Below are 18910 nucleotides of genomic sequence, written 5' to 3' on the forward strand. Positions count from 1 at the left end.
GCAGTCTCTTGTATCTTCATATGTCAGTGATGAGTTTCTTCATGAATTGGCATATTGGAGGGAGATTGAAAATATGATTAAGTTGTACCACAATTTCCACCTCTCATTCAACATCAACAAAACTGAGAAGGAATTTCTGTAGCTGAGGATGGTAAATCTATGGAATTCATTGCCACCAACGGCTGTAGAGGCTGAGTCATTGGGTATATTTAAAGTGGAAGTTAATAGTTTCTTGATTATTCAGGATGTCAAAGGTTTCAAGGAGAAGGCAGGAGAATGAGATTGAAGGGGATAATAAATCAGCCATGATGGAATAGCAGAGCAGATTCAATGGATCAGATGCCCTATTTCTGCTCTTATGGCTTATGGTCTAAAACCAAAGAACTGATTATCGACTACAGGAGGAAAAAGCCAGCGGTCCATGATCTAAATCCTCATTAGGGGAGACAGAGATGGAGAGGGTCAGTAGCTTTAAATTCCTTGGTAGCAGCATATCAGAGGATCTGTTCTGGGACAGCACATAAGTGTAATCACAGAGGTGGCATGACAGCTTCTTAGAAGTTTGCATAGTTTTGGCATGTCAGTAAAAATGTTGGCAAAGTTCTAAAGTTGCACAGTGGAGTGTATGCTAACTGGTTGCATCTCAGCCTGGTACAGAAACACCAATGCTCAGGAATGGAAGAGGCCACAGAAAGTGGTGGATACAGCCCAGTCCATCACAGGCAGAGCCCTCCCTGTCATTGAGTGCATTTACATGGAGCGTTGCCACAAGAAAGTGGCATTCATCATCAAAGACCCCCACGATCTATGCCATGACTACTTCTCCCAACTGCCATCAGACAGGAGGTACAGAAGTCTTAACACTAGGCTCAGGAGTACAACTGTCAAGCTGCTGAACTGGCATGACTTCACTCACTATGACGGATGGACTCACTTTCAAGGACTCTTTGCAACTCATTTTCTCAGTATCGTTTTTACTTTCAGCTTGTCTTTTTGCACATTGGTTGTCTGCCAGTCTTTGTGCATAGCTTTTTTAAATTAAAATTCTACGGTATTTCTTTTCTTTCCCTGCAAGTACCTGCAAGAAAATAAATCTTGAGGTAGTATATGATAACATATACATACTTTGATAATAAGTTTACTTTTAACAAGTTGATCATATTACAATGTACACTAGGGATCTCTTCAAGTAAGAGCTCAAAGATAGTCCTCTGATCCAAAAAAATTCCAGCAATTTGTGGTATTTGCATTACAGTAGTTATATCTGGATTTGACATTCATTTTATTTAAGTATTTGATCTTTGTTTTTATCTCCTGAGGAGTTGCCTCTATCTAGCTGACAGATGGACTTGTTTTCCTTTGCTAGACAGCCATTTCCTCCATTCTTTGCAACAGTGTATACTAACTTATGGTTTTAGCTTTCTGCTGTGAATCTGCTGATCTTATAATCAGCTCTCTTGCACTTTGCCTGCATTCCAACTTCCCTTTATTTATCTCCTTTCTGACTAGTTATGCCTTGCAATCGAAACACTTCCCTAATGTAATGACTGCTCTGCTCTCAAATGTGACCTTAAACCACCTCCACTCTTGACGTATTTTCCGTTCAACCCTTTCCAGTTTGTATGACATTTAACGGTATTACAAACTTACCCAAGTTTTTTACGATTCCTAGGGATTCCTCTTTCAAATGGGAACTTTAGCAGAATAACGTGTTTGCAATGGGAGCGCATCCCAGCCAGGAGAACCCCTTTGAGTATTCAAATTTCCATAGATAGGCAGAGGTTTCTGAGCACAAATCATAAGACACCTAAATTATCTCTTTTGTTAGTGGTTAAGGGATAGCTCCTGGAATGTACAAACAGAATATTAAGTCTAAAAGCAGACAATTCCTGAACTGCCCGCTAAGTGGCAGGGATACCTCTTTAACTATAGAGGAGGTGACCACTTAATACCTTTATTGATCTTATCAAGAGTGCTAAAATGAGAGCCAATTAATGTGACTGTTCATTTATTATATTCTCCTCTTGCCATACCATGGACTTGACTTAGATTGTGTCTGATTTTTGCACAATGGTCTTGGTTTTGCAGTCTTTTTCACTGTTTGATTTATAAAAAAAAATGTGCAGCAGTGAGATCTGGACTATATATGTTAGGCAGGAAAGAAGGTTCAACACCTTCCATTTAAGGTGCCTTGTCACATCTTAGGCATCTCCTGGAGAGACAAAGGACCCAATGCTGAGGTTCTCTCACGTGCCAGCCTCCCTAGTGTGTACACCCTGCTCAGGCAGTGCAGGCTGCACTGGCAGAGCTATGTCTGCCGCGTGCAGGATGGCCACATTCCAGTAGACATCCTCTGTGGTGAGCTGGCTTCAGACGAGAACAGCCGGTCGCCCGCGACTGCGTTATAAGGATGTCTGCAAGCGGGACATAAAGACACTGGACATGAACATTGAGTCCTGTGAGGAACTTGAAGCTGTCCACACCAGATGGAGAAGCACCTTGAAGCCACACATTACCTCAGGTGAGTGAAAATTCCTGAAAGCGGCAGAAGATTAACGGGCCCGTAGAAAGGAACTCAACATCTCCAGCAGAGCTGAGACCAGTTATCGATGCAATCTTTGCAACAGAAACCGCCACTTTCGCATTGATCTCGTCAGTATAATTTATATTGCGCATTGTCTTTACCTACTTGTCAGTTTTTATTGTACTGTACTTCACCATACTTGTGTGGGTTGCAACCAATGTTCCCTCTAAGGTTGTGTGCGTGCATATCTTTTGCAACTAGCACTCAAAAGAATTTAAACTGCACACAAAAGGTTGTCACTCTCTACCTCATTGACATGTTAAGTATATTTCACGACCGTACACAATCACATTTCCTTTTCAGGGTTCTGATGCGGACGGTGTTGACAACATGGAGTTTACGATGATATGTCTGCAGATTTTATAACTGGCTTATTTATACTGTTTTTATTGAAGAAATTATTCAAGTGCGCACTTGTTGTCACTAGGCACTAGTGCAAGGTTTTTGTGCACACTGTTCATTACAAATTAGAGGGGGCAGTGATGCATCCTCAGCGAAAAGCATGTCCCTGATCATAGCCTCGCACTTTTTTGATTTTGGCCCTTAGGTGGGTGAGGTTAAAATGCCTACGTCTGATCTAGTGTGGAGGTAGATTCGTTCTGTAGCAGTGCCAAATGTGTGCCTCAACTGCTTTTTACTTTGTATTCTGGAACAAGCTTTGAATAATAGTTGGCCACCTTTGCACCACTGGGATTGGTTGTGGCTTGCATAATCCTCAATGTTGTGCTTTGTACTGTTTAAAATTTCTAACACTATATTTATATATAAACTATATTTATTATTTAGAGATGCGGCACAGAATTGGCCCTTCTGGCTCTTTGAATATTAATAATATTTATCTTTGTAAGAAATGGGTTCTAAAGGTAATCCAAGAACAAAATGTACCTTTTTATTGCTTTGTTGCTTTGTGTGAGAGTGATGTAGATAGTAGCATTTAAAATTTGTTGATGATAGAGGATGCTTGCTCAGGGCAGAAACGTCAGCATAGATCTTTCAGACATAAGGGCACCTCTCTTGTGTAATTTTCCAGGTGCTATATGCTTAATTAAAATTCAGATGAGAACCTGTTCTGTGCTGTAGACATAATTCATATCAATATTAGTTACATTCTTTTACAGCAACTCACTACTTGAACCTTTCTGTCTGTGTCTGTGTTCAAGTGTCACCATATTCAATATTTTTTTCTTTTCTTTAGAGGTGGTGCGTTGTTGGTCACTCCAAGTTGCCCTGGATATCATGTCATGATACCATTCATTACATCCTTCAGATCTGTTCAGGTTAGCACTGCTTGTTCAGATTTCAATCAATGCATGGTGGATGAAGAATTGATGCTAAATTAATATTCTGGAAGAAGTTTTAAAGAATTGTATTGCATGTGTAATTTGCAGCATTGATGTCATAATTTTAAACTATCATTCATAGTTAACTAAATGCTGTTCAGAGATCATGGAGAGTGTTTAAGAAAAATGTGTACATGGAAGCAGTTTCTTATGAGAACTACAACAGCACCACAGAGAGTGGGATGTGACTTTTTCATATTTTGTGCACTCCTTGAGTAACCCAGCACTCTGTCCACCAGTGGTGAGATCCCCTACACAAAGCAAGAATCATTCAGGAAACACAAGAGACTGGACTGCAGATGCTGGAATCTGGAGAAAGAGATTCAAGTGGGTTGGACAGTATCTGTGTGAGGAAAGAAATAGTCCACATTTTAGGTGGAAGCCCTGCTGCTTGACCTGCTGAGTTCTTCCAGCTGATTGCTTGTTGCTCAGGAATCACTCAGGAGCTGGATGCTTTAGTGCCACACTATACAAGTTGGTTTAAGGAACAAATCATTATAAAAGTTGTCATGCACATGGGGCTAAGGATATGGCAAGTGTTGGTGATCATTGTCTGTAAGGAGTTTGTATGTTCTCCCCGTGACAGCGTGTGTTTCCTCCAGGTGTTCTAGTTTCCTCCCACATTCCAAAGATATATAGATTATTGGGTTAATTGGTTACATGGGCAATGCAGGCTTGTTGGGCTGAAAGGGCTTGTTATTGTGCTGTATCTCTAAATAAATTTTTAAAAAATGAAAGACTTTAGGTTAAATGATGTTCAAAGGCAGAAATTAAATATACCAGAGGAGAAGTAATGAATCTGATTGTTGTTCCATTTCTTTTTGCCAAGGATGTAAGAATAAAGATTTGCATATATATAATGCTCATTACATTTCACGGAACAGTGAGTAGCACTTAAAATGTAATGGATTGCAAGTGGTTACAGACGGAAATGAAAGAAAACGTGACAAGAGTGTGATGAAACGATAGTTGACAGAAGACGGATAAAGCAGTGAAAGAATTGCAAAAGATGGCCTTAAAGCTGATTGCCAGTGATCAAGTGAGGATGAGAATTATGCTGCTGTTGAAAGCCAATTTCTCAGCTGTGACATTAACTTTATGATTTGGCAGCTCTTGAGCCAAGCAGCCATCATTCATAAGCCAGGAGGATGTGCTCAGCAAGTAAGATAGGTGCTCATATGTGAGACCATAACACTTAGCAGAATTAGGCCAATCGCCAGGTCAAACTGCTATGCCATTTCTTTGTGGCTGATTTATTATCCCTCTCAACTCTGTTCTCCTGCCTTCTCCGCATAACCTTTGATGCCCTTACTAATCAAGAACCTGTCAACTCCCGCTTTAAATATACCCAATGGATTGGCCTCCACAGCCATCTATAGCAGTGAATTCCACAGATTCACCACGCTGTATGTGTTCATGACCCAGTGTCCACACACAGACTTATTGACATCACACGAAAAGTCTTGAATATGTAAAGATTTAAGTCAGTATGTCAAAAAAAAGTTTAAAGGCATACCTTTTTCTTAAGAGTGGCAGAACTTAATTTGAATGGAATCTGAATATGGCTCTTGAGATTGTGTTTTAAAGATTCATTCTGTTCTCACAAGTTGAGTCTATGTGCAATTTAAAATTAAACTTCTGTCTTTAGAGTTGAGTCAAAGCTGGCAAATTAGCCAAGAAGAGGTTAAATTTGGGTTGCAGGGATGTGAAGGAGATGAAAAAGGATATTGGTTTTAATTTTCCCTGTTCCCACAGGCTTAAAGAAGTTTTTAACGCACTAATCGACAGTGTACTCGACATAGTCAATTGCTCACTAGTTTCTGGCATTTTTACAGATTCCTTAAAATCTGCAGTAGTTAATTGAATTGGCTTTATTACTAATACCCTTCATATACATGAGGAATAAAAATCTTTATGTTACGTCTCCATCTAAATGTGCAATGTGCAGTTTGTAGTAATTTATAATAAATAGTATTTACAACAGGATAGTCAATATAACATTAGAAATACAGTTGCGTCAGCATGAGTTAAGCAGTCTAATGGCCTGGTGGAAGAAGCTGTCCCAGAGCCTGTTGGTCCTGGCTTTTATGCTGCGGTACCATTTCCCGGATGGTAGCAGCTGGAACTGTTTGTGGTTGGGGTGACTCTGGTCCCCAATGATCCTTCGGGCCCTTTTTACACACTTGTCTCTAAATATCCTGAATAATGGAAGTTCACATCTACAGATGCACTGGGCTGTCCGCACCACTCTCTGCAGAGTCCTGCGACTGAGCGAAGTACAGTTCCCATACAAGGCAATGATGCAGCTAGTCAGGATGCTTTCAGTTGTGCCCCTATAGAAAGTTCTTAGAATTTGGGGGCCTATACCAAACCTCTTCAACCGACTGAGGTGAAAGAGGCACTTTTGTGCTTTTTTCACCGCGCAGCCGGTATGTACAGTTGAAGTCAGAAGTTTACATACACACTAGCCAAATACATTTAAACTCAGTTTTTCACAATTCCTGACATTTAATCCTAGAAAACATTTCCTGTCTTAGGTCAGTTAGGATCACTATTTTATTTTAAGAATGTGAAATGTCAGAATAATAGTAGAGAGAATGATTTATTTCAGCTTTTATTTCTTTCATCAATTTCCCAGTGGGTCAGAAGTTTACAGACACTTTGTTAATATTTGGTAGCATTGCCTTTAAATTGTTTAACTTGGGTCAAACGTTTTGGATAGCCTTCCATAAGCTTCTTACAGTAAATTGCTGGAATTTTGTTCCATTCCTCCAGATTGGTGTAACTGAGTCAGGTTTGTAGGCCTCCTTGCTCGCACACGCTTTTTTAGTTCTGCCCACAAATTTTCTGTCGGATTGAGGTCAGAAAATGATGTCAAGTCTGGTTCATCCTTGGGAGCAATTTCCAAACGCCTGACGGTACCACGTTCATCTGTACAAACAATAGTACACGAGTACAAACACCATGGGACCACGCAGCCGTCATACCGCTCAGGAAGGAGACGCATTCTTGTCTTCTAGAGGTGAACATACTTTGGCGCGAAAAGTACAAATCAATCCCAGAACAACAGCAAAGGACCTTGTGAAGATGCTGGGGGAAACAGGTAGACAAGTATCTATATCCACAGTAAAATGAGTCCTATATCGACATAACCTGAAAGGCTGCTCAGCAAGGAAGAAACCACTGCTCCAAAACCGCCTTAAAAAAGCCAGACTACTGTTTGCAAGGCACTTGGGGACAAAGATCTTACTTTTTGGAGAAATGTCCTCTGGTCTGATGAAACAAAAATTGAACTGTTTGGCCATAATGACCATCGTTATGTTTGGAGGAAAAAGGGTGAATCTTGCAAGCCTAAGAACACCATCCCAACCATGAAGCATTGGGGTGGCAGCATCATGTTGTGCGGGTGCTTTGCTACAGGAGGGACTGGTGCACTTCACAAAATAGATGGCATCATGAAGAAGGAAAATTATGTGGATATATTGAAGCAACATCTCAAGACATCAGCTAGGAAGTTAAAGCTCGGTCGCAAATGGGTCTTCCAAATGGACAATGACCCCAAGCACATTTCCAAAGTTGTGGAAAAATTGCTTAAAGACAACAAAGTCAAGGTATTGGAGTGGCCATCACAAAGCCCTGACCTCAATCCGATAGAAAACTTGTGGGCAGAACTGAAAAAGCATGTTGCGAGCAAGGAGGCCTACAAACCTGACTCAGTTATACCAGTTCTGTCTGGAGGAATGGAACAAAATTCCAGCAACTTACTGTGAGAAACTTGTAGAAGGCTATGCAGAATGTTTGACCCAAGTTAAACAATTTACAGGCAATGCTACCAAATACTAACAAAGTGTATGTAAACTTCTGACCCACGGGGAAAGTGATGAAAGAAATAAGAGCTGAAATAAATCATTCTCTACTATTATTCTGACATTTCACATTCTTAAAATAAAGTAGTGATCCTAACTGACCTAAGACAGGGAATGTTTTCTCGGATTAAAAGTCAGGAATTGTGAAAAACTGAGTTTAAATGTATTTGGCTAAGGTGTATATAAACTTCTGACTTCAACTGTACAGACCATGTGAGATCTTCGGTGATGTTTCTGCCAAGGAACTTAAAGCTGTTCACCCTCTCAACCCCAGATCCATTGATGTCAATAGGGGCTAGCCTGTCTCCATTCCTCCTGTAGTCCACAACCAGCTCCTCTGTTTTTGCAACATTAAACCCCTGTTTAAAAACTCTTCTGATTTGGACGATTTTAGACTATTTTCAACCTGCCTTTCCTAAGTAAAATTCTAGAAAAATAATTTTTTTGACAATTAAGTGAATACTTAATAATTTCATTCTTGACAAATATCAATCAGATTTTAATCAAAGTACAGAAACTGCATTGCTTAAAGTAGTTAATGACTTGTAGCATAATGCTGACACAGGTAACATATCAATTCTTGGTCTCTAAGATTTGATCAATTAGCACAGCAATGCGATAACACACAGCTGTGTTTGTCTATTATACCAAATGACCCTGAGGCTCTTGAACTCTCAGGTGTCTTACTAGCATTACAGAATGGATGAGTTCAAATTTCCTTAAACTAAATAAGGAAAAAAACCCAAAAATTTTGGTTATTGGTAGCAATAAGAAATGTATGAATGTTAAAAGTATACTTGATCATCTGGCCTTACAAATCAAGCCAGAAGTAAAGAATTTATGCATTATTATTGACTGAGGTAAATTTCAAATCACATATTAACCATACTATTAAGACTGCATACAGGAGGAATTCTGCAGATGCTGGAAGTTCAAGCAACACACATCGAAGTTGCTGGTGAACGCAGCAGGCCAGGCAGCATCTCTAGGAAGAAGCACAGTCGACGTTTCGGGCCGAGACCCTTCGTCAGGACTAACTGAAGGAAGAGTTAGTAAGAGATTTGAGAGGGGGAGGGGGAGATCCAAAATGATAGGAGAAGACAGGAGGGGGAGGGTTGCTATTAAGACTGCATTCCTTCATTTAAGAAACAATCCAAGAGTTCAATTTCTTATAAGCTCTCAAGATACTGAAAAATTGATACACACTTTTGTTTTTAGCCAATTAGACTACTGTAATGCACTCTTTTCAGTGCTGCTTAAGAAAGATATAATCAGCTGCGGCTTGTTCAAAATACAGCAACAACAATCTTAACCAAAAAAAGAATATCTGAGACAGTTTCACCAGTTTTGGCATCATTAAACTAGCTGACTGTATCCTTTTAAAATGCTCTTAATTTTATTCAAGTCTGAATAATCTAGCTCCTCTATATATTATAGAATGTCTATCCCCTTACATCCCTAATCGTAATCTTAGATCCACGAATACCGGTTTACTTTTGTGTTTCTAAAGCCAAGTATATAAGAACTGGTGATGCGGCTTTTCGTTCTTGTGCACCAAAACTCTGGAATACTGTACAGACTGAGATACTGTGGGATGTTTCAAAACACTTCTTAAAAACCTACTTTATTAATTTGGTCTACTTATAGGTTTACTTAATGCCTGTTGATGTTGGTTACATTTATATAATTTGCTATATTCAATTATTTTATTTTTAATAATCTTTGTCTTATAATTTTTAATTTTGTTTTGTATTTTTATGACTATATTGATTTATCTTTACAGTCTATGTAAAGCACTTTGAACTTAACCTTAATGTATGAAAGTGCTATATAAATAAGGTTGTTTTATTATTAATTTAATCCAGGGTGGCATTAATCCACGGTCATTGTTTTGTTTACCCAAACTCTTGATACTAATGAAGTGATATTGCTTATTAAAGACAAATAGATTAATAAAGGATAGGTGCTGGAGACTGAAATAGTATTCATATAATATATAGTACAAATCCATTTCTTTGCCTGCTTTGCTGTCAGCCAGTAAGGATGCTAACATATATTCTTCAAACATATTTCAACTGTTCTGTTGCAGACAACTTTACAAACAGATGAAGTGAAAAATGTTCCCTGTGGAACAAGGTATGTGAATGTTTCCATTCTGTGATTTGAGCCCTTTAATGTCCATTACACTGTTTTTTAAAAAAAATATGGGAAATGATCAACAGCTTGAATACAGTTTATTTCAATTGAAGTTGTATCACTTAAAGTTGTAAATATTTTGCATTGGAACTTTCACTATACTAATAATTCTCTTCTTACTTTAAGATAAAACTTGTACATGCAACAGTCCAAGGCATGCAGTGATACCTATCGTTACTCTGTACCAATGAATTTCCCTTTGGTTTGAGCCTCTTTTCTTTTTGTCTGAAAGCTGGATAAATTGGTGTGATGAAAATTTCAGTGTTCCTTCGTATTTTTCTGATGGGGAGAAAAAGCAGAATCATTGTGCAGCATATGAAGTCTCTATGGATAGTGAAACAGCGAATGTTTGAGGTTAGAGACCCTTTGGCAGAACTAGAGAGGAAAACAACTGACTGTCATGACGCAGACTGGGAGACCGCTTTGCTGAACTTATCCGTGTAAGCGGAACAAGTGCTACACATGCCCTTACACTTCCTCCCTTACCACCATTCAAGGCCCCAAACAGTCCTTCCAGGTGAGGCAACACTTCACCTGTGAGTCGACTGGGGTGATATACTGCGTCCGGTGCTCCTGATGTGGCCTTTTATATATTAGCGAGACCCGACGCAGACTGGGAGACCACTTTGCTGAACATCTACGCTCTGTCCGCCAGAGAAAGCAGGATCTCCCAGTGGCCACACATTTTAATTCCACATCCCATTCCCATTCTGACATGTCTATCCACGGCCTCCTCTACTGTAAAGATGAAGCCACACTCAGGTTGGAGGAGGAACAACTTATATTCCGTCTGGGTAGCCTCCAACCTGATGGCATGAACATCGACTTCTCTAACTTCCGCTAAGGCCCCACCTCCCCCTCATACCTCATCTGTTACTCATTTTTATGCACACATTCTTTCTCTCACTCTCCTTTTTCTCCCTCTGTCCCTCTGAATATACCTCTTGCCCGTCCTCTGGGTCGTCTCCCCCCCCCTTGTCTTTCTTCCCGGACCTCCTGTCCCATGATCCTCTCGTATCCCTTTTGCCTATCACCTGTCCAGCTCTTGGCTCTATCCCTCCCCCTCCTGTCTTCGCCTATCATTTTGGATCTCCCCCTCCCCCTCCAACTTTCAAATCCCTTACTCACTCTTCCTTCAGTTAGTCCTGACGAAGGGTCTCGGCCTGAAACATCGACTGCACCTCTTCCTACAGATGCTGCTTGGCCTGCTGCGTTCACCAGCAACTTTGATGTGTGTTGCTTGAATTTCCAGCATTTGCAGAATTCCTGTTGTTGACTGTCACTATGGGTATGATCTGGATCCAATGGATAGGGCTTATTGAAGGTATCATGAGAGGATGGCAATCTTGATCTCACCCTATCACAAACATTCCCTTTCATGTATTGGGCAGTCCTCAAGTGTCACCATACACTCCAGCACCAACATAGTATGCCCACAATGTTCAGCAGAACAATATAAGCAGCGGCAGCAGCAACAACAACAAAACAAGGCAACAGAGCCAAAACACACCCCTTTCCCTCCCACCCAGTCTCCCTCACCCCCGTGCATGCGCATAGAGAGGCCTTAAAACCCAGTTCTGGCCAACCAGTCTCCAGTCTTTGGCCCTGGACTCTCAGACTCGCAGACAGCTGGTCTCCACCTTAGGACTTCATTTAACCCAGGACTCACTGATCACAGGTGTGGCCTTCAGATCTAGCCCCCATGATTTACCAATCACAGGTTTGATCTTCAAGCCACAACTTCTGGATTCATATGGACCTCCAATCGCGGTGACTTTAAGGGTTACCAGCCCCCCCTAACTCCTTGGGGTCTCCTTCTCCCAGCTCCCGAACTTTCATCTTTGACCTGCAGGCTTCAACCTCCAGACTCTGGACTTAAAACCTCTGGTTTCTCTTTCCACTGATGTTGTCTATTCTACCAAGTGTTTTCAGAACTTCCTGTGATTATTTTGTAACCTGAACATCTATGTACGGGGTCTTTCTTTTGTTACATTTAAAATGGCGATTTTTGTTATGTTAATCTGTGGAATGCGGCTTTGTTGTGTTTTAACGCTGCAGAGAGTTTGCGCTAGCAGTTTATTGTGGTTTAGAGGGTGATAAGAGGGTGCTATTAGCCAATGGGTGGTTATGTATCGTTTTGTTTTCGGATGCCATGCTGTATGATATGACTGTGGACTGAGTTTTGGGGGGGAGTCGGGAGGAGAGACGAGGAGGACGGCGGACGTGCGGAGAGGCTCCGGTCGATCACTTCGGGTGGTCCCGAGCCGTGGGTCGACGGAATTCGGGTGGTCGTCTGACGTCGAACTTGAGCTCCAACGGTAGCGCGCGAAGAACTTGGACTTTGAATAAGTGTTGGCGCCTTTTTTTTCATTACTTTCCTCTCTGTATCACATGTATATTAATGCCCTAGAATTAGTAATATCTATAAAGTGTATGTGTTAAAATTTACTGGGTGTGCTGGCTGATGATTGATGTTTGTGATTGATTCGGGCGACGATTGACCCTGAGGGGACTGCTGAAGCAGGTGCTGGGCGGGATTTCCCCTAGACATACACGAGCCAAAATAACGGAACGTTACAAGTGGGGGCTACCGTCAGGGATTTGGATTTTTTTTTCGGGAAAGTTGTACTTGTGGTTGCGGTAAGTGGTGTGAAGATGGAGCGAGATAAGATTGTAAGTTGGTGTGAAATGGAGGAGGTACCGGTGAATCATGCGTGTGTAGTAAGCGGGGTCGATTATCGCATTCCGGCAGAGGTACTGGTGCGAGGGTTGAGTTTGATTAAAGGTATCGGGCAGGTAGAACTTGTAGCTAGAAGGGGTGGGAAAGAACTGGAGGCTTGCTGGATGTTGGTGTGGGCGAGTGCCGACGTCATGGCTTTAGAATTACCAGCGACAGTCCATGTCCAGGGGGAGGCGGGGCCGTGGGGTCTCCATACCCTCCCCGAGGACGCAAGTGAGGAGGTGCCGGAGGAGCTAGTTGAGGCCCCCGGCCGGGTGCCCGTAGCAAGAGGTAGAGGTGCGGAGTGGGAAGGTTTGGCCAGGCCTCGCCCCCATGGGCTTGAGGAGACTGCCGAGTTAACGGCTGCCATTATCTCCCTGGCGAGAAGGGTTGAGGTGCACCGCCCGAAGCTGAGAATTTTCTCGGGAGCCAAGCCCACCCCGGAAGGGGAGGATGACTATGAGACCTGGGTTGAAGATACATCCCAATTGTTAGAGGTGTGGCCAGTTTCGGATGAGGAAAAGAGACAGCGATTGGTGGAAAGCTTAAGGGGCGGGGCAGCCCGGGTGGTCCGCGATCTGAGAGCGGCACGCCCCTTGGCTTCCCTATCGGAGTGTTTAGACGCTTTGGAGGAAGTGTTTGGACTGTCAGGGGATCCCTGGCGGCATTTAGCAGAGTTTCAACGGATGGGGCAGAGAAGAGGGGAAAAGCTCTCCGACTATGCTTTCAGGCTGGAAGGAAAGCTTACGGGGTTGCTGCGACGAGGTATAGTGAGGGAGGACGATGTGGCGGAGTTAAGGATGAGCCAGATATGTAGCGGTTCCCGGGAGGATGACAGGGTGGCTTGGAGTGTACGGCAGTCATTTAAGCAGAGCTCCCCTCCATCATTCGGACGGCTGATCCGAGAGGTACGGGCCGAGGAGTGTGCTTTGGGCCGACCAGGGGGCTCGGACCCTCAGGGACGGTTTTCAGCGGTTCAGGAGGTGGTAGCCGGGATGAGACCAGAGAAATCCAAGGGGTCCTCGGGGGCCCGTATCGGGAGGAGAGAGGCGGCGAGTAGTGGGTGCTATAACTGTGGGAGAGAGGGGCATTTCCGCCGGGAATGTGAGTGGCCGGGGGCGTGCTACCACTGTGGGGAAGCTGGCCACTTACGGAAGGATTGTGAGAGACGAAATGCGCCGAGGGGGGAGGGCCCCCAGGCCACCAAGAAGGGAGAGGTGTCGGGAAACTTAAGAGAGGCTCAGTGAGGGAACGGACTGGAGTCTCGGGAGGAACACGTTCCCAGAAAACCCCTATGGAACCCCGGAACAAACAAGCCCAAATTCCTGATGGGCTGGTGGGACCCCGTTCCAGCGTGTCCCTACGGATAGAGGGGATCTTTGCGAAAGCCATCCTTGACACCGGGTCGCAGGTTACCTTACTGTACCGGTCGTTCTACAACCAATATCTGAAGCATTTGGCAGTAACTCCGTTTAACGCATTGGAGATTTGGGGCATAAGTGATGGTGATTACCCGTACGATGGATACTTGTCAGTGAGAGTGGAATTTTCAGAGGGAGATGTGGGAGTATCGGAAGCCTTTGAGACGCTGGTGTTGGTTTGTCCGGATCCGGTGGAGACCGGTGGTGCTGCCCTGTTGGTGGGGACTAACTCCCCTCTGGTGCGACGGCTCTTGGGAGCCTGTAAGAAGAAGGGGGGGGAGAACTTTTTGGAGACCCTCTCGGTACACCCCGTGTTCCGAGGAGTGTACGAAGGAGTGAGTGACCCCCAGGGGCTGGACCCGGAGTGCAAACGAGGGACGGTGTGGTGCACTCAGGCGAGGCCTAAGGTGATACAGCCAGGGGAGGCGGCATTAGTGATGGGAACCCCCAGATTCCCCGGATTGCCGCCGGGAGAGGCCCTGCTAGTAGACGCCCCCGACGACCTGGAAAGGGAGTTCTGGTTCCCGGCTGGGGCGCTGGTGAGACCTGAATTGCAGAGGCCCTCAGCTGTACAGGCACGGCGGATGGGGGTGATGATACGGAACATAACGGAGAGGGAGATCACCTTTAAGCGCGGGATGCCCCTCGCGCACTTGTTCCCGGTGACGGTGATGTCCAGCGCCCCTGTGAAGCCCACTGGAAGAGAACTATTGGGAGACGGGGGGCGGCTGACCGAGGAGGCCTTTAATTTTGAAAACTCCCCTGTACCGCTGGCGTATAAGAGCAGGCTGGTGGAGAAGATGCTGAAGTTAGGGGATGTCTTTTCTCAGGGCGAGTTTGATGTAGGGTTTTCCAAGAGCACTCGGCACACCATTCGGGTAACAAATGACACCCCGTTTAGGGAGAGGTCGCGGCGGTTGGCCCCAGCAGATGTGGAGGATGTGCGGCAGCACTTGCGGCAGTTGGAAGATGCCGGGATTATTGCGGAGGCCCGAAGCCCATATGCGTCCCCCATAGTGGTGGCAAGGAAGAAAAATGGGAAGGTACGCATGTGCGTGGACTATAGGACCCTGAACCGCCGCACTGTTCCCGACCAATATACGGTCCCGAGGGTGGAAGATGCATTGGCCTGTCTAAGTGGTGCACAGTGGTTCAGTGTATTGGATTTGCGGAGTGGGTATTACCAGATTCCGATGAGCGAGACTGATAAGGAGAAGACAGCCTTTATCTGTCCCCTGGGGTTTTTCCAGTTCGAACGAATGCCCCAAGGTATCTCGGGGGCCCCAGCCACCTTTCAGCGGCTCATGGAGCGGACAGTGGGGGACATGAACCTGCTGGAGGTATTGGTGTACCTGGACGACCTGATAGTGTTCGGATCTACGTTGGAGGAACATGAGGAGCGGCTGCTGAAGGTGCTGAGTCGGCTGAAAGAGGAAGGGTTAAAACTTTCCCTGGATAAATGCCAGTTCTGTAAGACCTGTAGCCGTTGCGTCAGGAGGAAGACCTTGCCTGCGCAGGCGGCTCCGTTATCCCACTTGCAGAGTGCAGGACCCATGGACCTGGTGTGTATGGATTTCCTGTGTATTGAGCCGGACACCAGCAATACCGCGAATGTTTTGGTCCTCACGGATCACTACACTAGATATGCGCAGGCTTTTCCTACTAAGGATCAGAAAGCGACTACAGTGGCGAAGGTGTTATGGGAGAAGTACTTTGTTCATTATGGCCTTCCCCGGCGGATCCACAGTGATCAGGGACGGGACTTCGAGAGCAGGCTTATCCATGAATTGCTGGATATGCTTGGGGTTGAAAAGTCCAGAACCACCCCCTATCACCCTCAGGGTGATCCTCAGCCCGAGAGGTTTAACCGGACCCTGCTGGACATGCTCGGCACCTTGGAGATTGGACGGAAGAGTAAGTGGAGTCAGCACATCGCCCATTTGGTTCATTGTTACAATTGTACTCGCAATGATGCTACGGGGTACTCGCCCTACTATCTGATGTTCGGACGGGAAGCGAGGTTGCCCATTGATCTGTGTTTTGGGACTGAAGCGGGGGAAATACCTTCGAAGCCATGTCTGAAGTACGTGTCCGATATGAGGAGAGAGTTGAAAAGGGCGTACGAGTTGGCTGAGGCGGCAGCCACCAAGCAGAACCAGCGGAATAAAAGGAGGTATGATCAGAAGGTAAAGTTCGTCCAGCTATTGCCGGGAGACCGAGTCCTCATCCGGAATTTAGGACTACAGGGTAAGCACAAGTTGGCGGACCGTTGGGCAGCCACCCCATATGTGGTGGAGAGTCAGATGCCGAATCTCCCGGTTTACCGGGTGAGACCTGAGGGCGGGCAGGGGCCTGTCAAGGTACTCCATCGGAACCACCTGTTGCCTCTGGGTCGAGAGGTGAAGATGGACCTAGAGTCCGAATGGGAGTTTACTCCTAGTACGAGGACTCTGCGAGGGCGCGGGGCGCGGGAAGAGGCCGCTGCGAAGAAAACGGGGCCGGTCCCCACCTCGAGAAGGGATACGTCATCGGAAGATGATGATTCGGACGTGTGGTACCTGCTTCCGTTCGCTGATTCCCCGGTGCGGGGAGAAGAGACTCTTGGCCCTTCCATCACTGAGTCAGGGGGACCGAGGGAGGGTGTTGCAGAGCCGCCTGTATTACAGCCAGCATTGGGGGAGGAGAGGGTGGAGGCAGAACCCGAGCCAGAGGGCTCACCGGGGCAGAGGGATCCCGGTGAAGGGGAAGGTCCGACAGATCGGCTCGAGGGGTCACCTGGGGTGTCTGAACAGGGAGAGTCCACAGAGGAAGTCCTGAGGCCTCAGAGGAGTAGGCATCCCCCGGAAAGACTCACTTATATAGCGCCGGGAGAGCAGGGTGTAATCTCTACTGCCCTGCAAAGTTATGTCACTGCTTTATGCACCTGGGTTGGGTTTTGTGTTTTACAAGGAGTACTAGTGAATTCTGTTAACGTCATGAGGGCATGACTTTTTTTAGGTGGGGGGAGAGTGTACGGGGTCTTTCTTTTGTTACATTTAAAATGGCGATTTTTGTTATGTTAATCTGTGGAATGCGGCTTTGTTGTGTTTTAACGCTGCAGAGAGTTTGCGCTAGCAGTTTATTGTGGTTTAGAGGGTGATAAGAGGGTGCTATTAGCCAATGGGTGGTTATGTATCGTTTTGTTTTCGGATGCCATGCTGTATGATATGACTGTGGACTGAGTTTTGGGGGGGAGTCGGGAGGAGAGACGAGGAGGACGGCGGACGTGCGGAGAGGCTCCGGTCGATCACTTCGGGTGGTCCCGAGCCGTGGGTCGACGGAATTCGGGTGGTCGTCTGACGTCGAACTTGAGCTCCAACGGTAGCGCGCGAAGAACTTGGACTTTGAATAAGTGTTGGCGCCTTTTTTTTCATTACTTTCCTCTCTGTATCACATGTATATTAATGCCCTAGAATTAGTAATATCTATAAAGTGTATGTGTTAAAATTTACTGGGTGTGCTGGCTGATGATTGATGTTTGTGATTGATTCGGGCGACGATTGACCCTGAGGGGACTGCTGAAGCAGGTGCTGGGCGGGATTTCCCCTAGACATACACGAGCCAAAATAACGGAACGTTACATCTACATACATAAAACATAGCCTTTTTCTGTAGTTGAGTTAGAGAATGGTGAACTGCCAATTTCTTTTTTTATTTGATACATCGTTCATTAAGTTTTATTCTGTATTTTTGTTCAACTAATACATAATCAATATTCTTTTAATAGTTGAGTTGTTTATGTCTGTTACATCATAATACTAAACATATTTTACATTTGCTTTCTACAGTGGCGGGGTCATGATCTATTTCGACAGGATAGAGGTGGTGAATAGCCTTGCTCCAAGTGCAGGTCAGCATTTGGTGAGCCTTATGGTTTTTGACATTTCAGTCCTAATGGTTAATTGACAGTTTTGGATACTTTTACTGAACTGTTTTCTCACTCGTACAACCCTGAGCAAATTATTTCAAATGACAAACAAAATATGAAAATGGAATTTAATTTGAAAACTGACATTACCACCATAAAAATACTGTTTAATCCAATCTTTTTAAACAAGTAATGGTGACTTCAGATTTACTCTTGTTGCTTTCCACTTCTTGAAGAGGAATTCTGAGATTCTGAAGTGATGCTTTTCTCAGGTGGGGTTAAATGCACACAATCTGTGATGTATCCTGAATATTACTTCTGAGATACTCCAGCAAAAGTGCTTCATTTTTCTTTTCTTTCATGCTCTTTTATTTAAGTAGCTCTTTCAAGCTAAATTGAAAAGGATAAAAAATAGAAGTACTGTTATTAAATTCATCATCAAGTCTTCAAAAGCTTCTCTGGGTTGGGGAAGAGTTATTGTGAATTATTCCCCTATTTGCTAGTAGCTAACTGTTCTTAACTGATTAAGTTCTTATTTTGAGCTTTTAGAAGTTCTGCATTTTTAATTATACAAGATATTCAATGCATGGCTGTCTATTTAAAAGATCACTCACATCATAATTCCTGCCTTTATGTGGCCAAGTTTGCAAAGGATATTAACTTAGGTGGAGAGGCAGGAAGCAGGGAGTCTATAGAAGAACTTAGACAGATTCGGAGAATGGGCAAAGACATGGCAGATCTATGGTCATGCACTTTGGAAGGAGGAATAAAGATGTAGGCTATTTTATAAATGGGGAGCAAATTTAGAAAGCAGAGGTGCAAAGGAACTTGGGAGTTCTCATGCAGAATTCCCTGAAAATTAACGCAGTTTGAGTCG

At 44.4% G+C, this 18910-nt stretch overlaps 1 protein-coding gene across 5 annotated transcripts in view; it reads left to right on the forward strand.

Annotated features, from left to right (window-relative positions):
* Window positions 1-18910, forward strand: part of erlin1 (ER lipid raft associated 1) — a 58488-nt gene that overhangs the window by 19819 nt on the left and 19759 nt on the right. For all 5 annotated transcript variants that reach the window (XM_072282701.1, XM_072282702.1, XM_072282700.1 and 2 more), the window contains 3 exons: window positions 3780-3861; window positions 9880-9926; window positions 17954-18015. In XM_072282701.1, coding sequence (XP_072138802.1) covers window positions 3780-3861; window positions 9880-9926; window positions 17954-18015 — 191 coding nt within the window. The remainder of the gene's footprint in view (window positions 1-3779; window positions 3862-9879; window positions 9927-17953; window positions 18016-18910) is intronic.

The sequence above is a fragment of the Mobula birostris genome, chromosome 18, assembly GCF_030028105.1.
Source record: "Mobula birostris isolate sMobBir1 chromosome 18, sMobBir1.hap1, whole genome shotgun sequence".
In the NCBI taxonomy this organism is placed as follows: Eukaryota; Metazoa; Chordata; class Chondrichthyes; order Myliobatiformes; family Myliobatidae; genus Mobula; species Mobula birostris.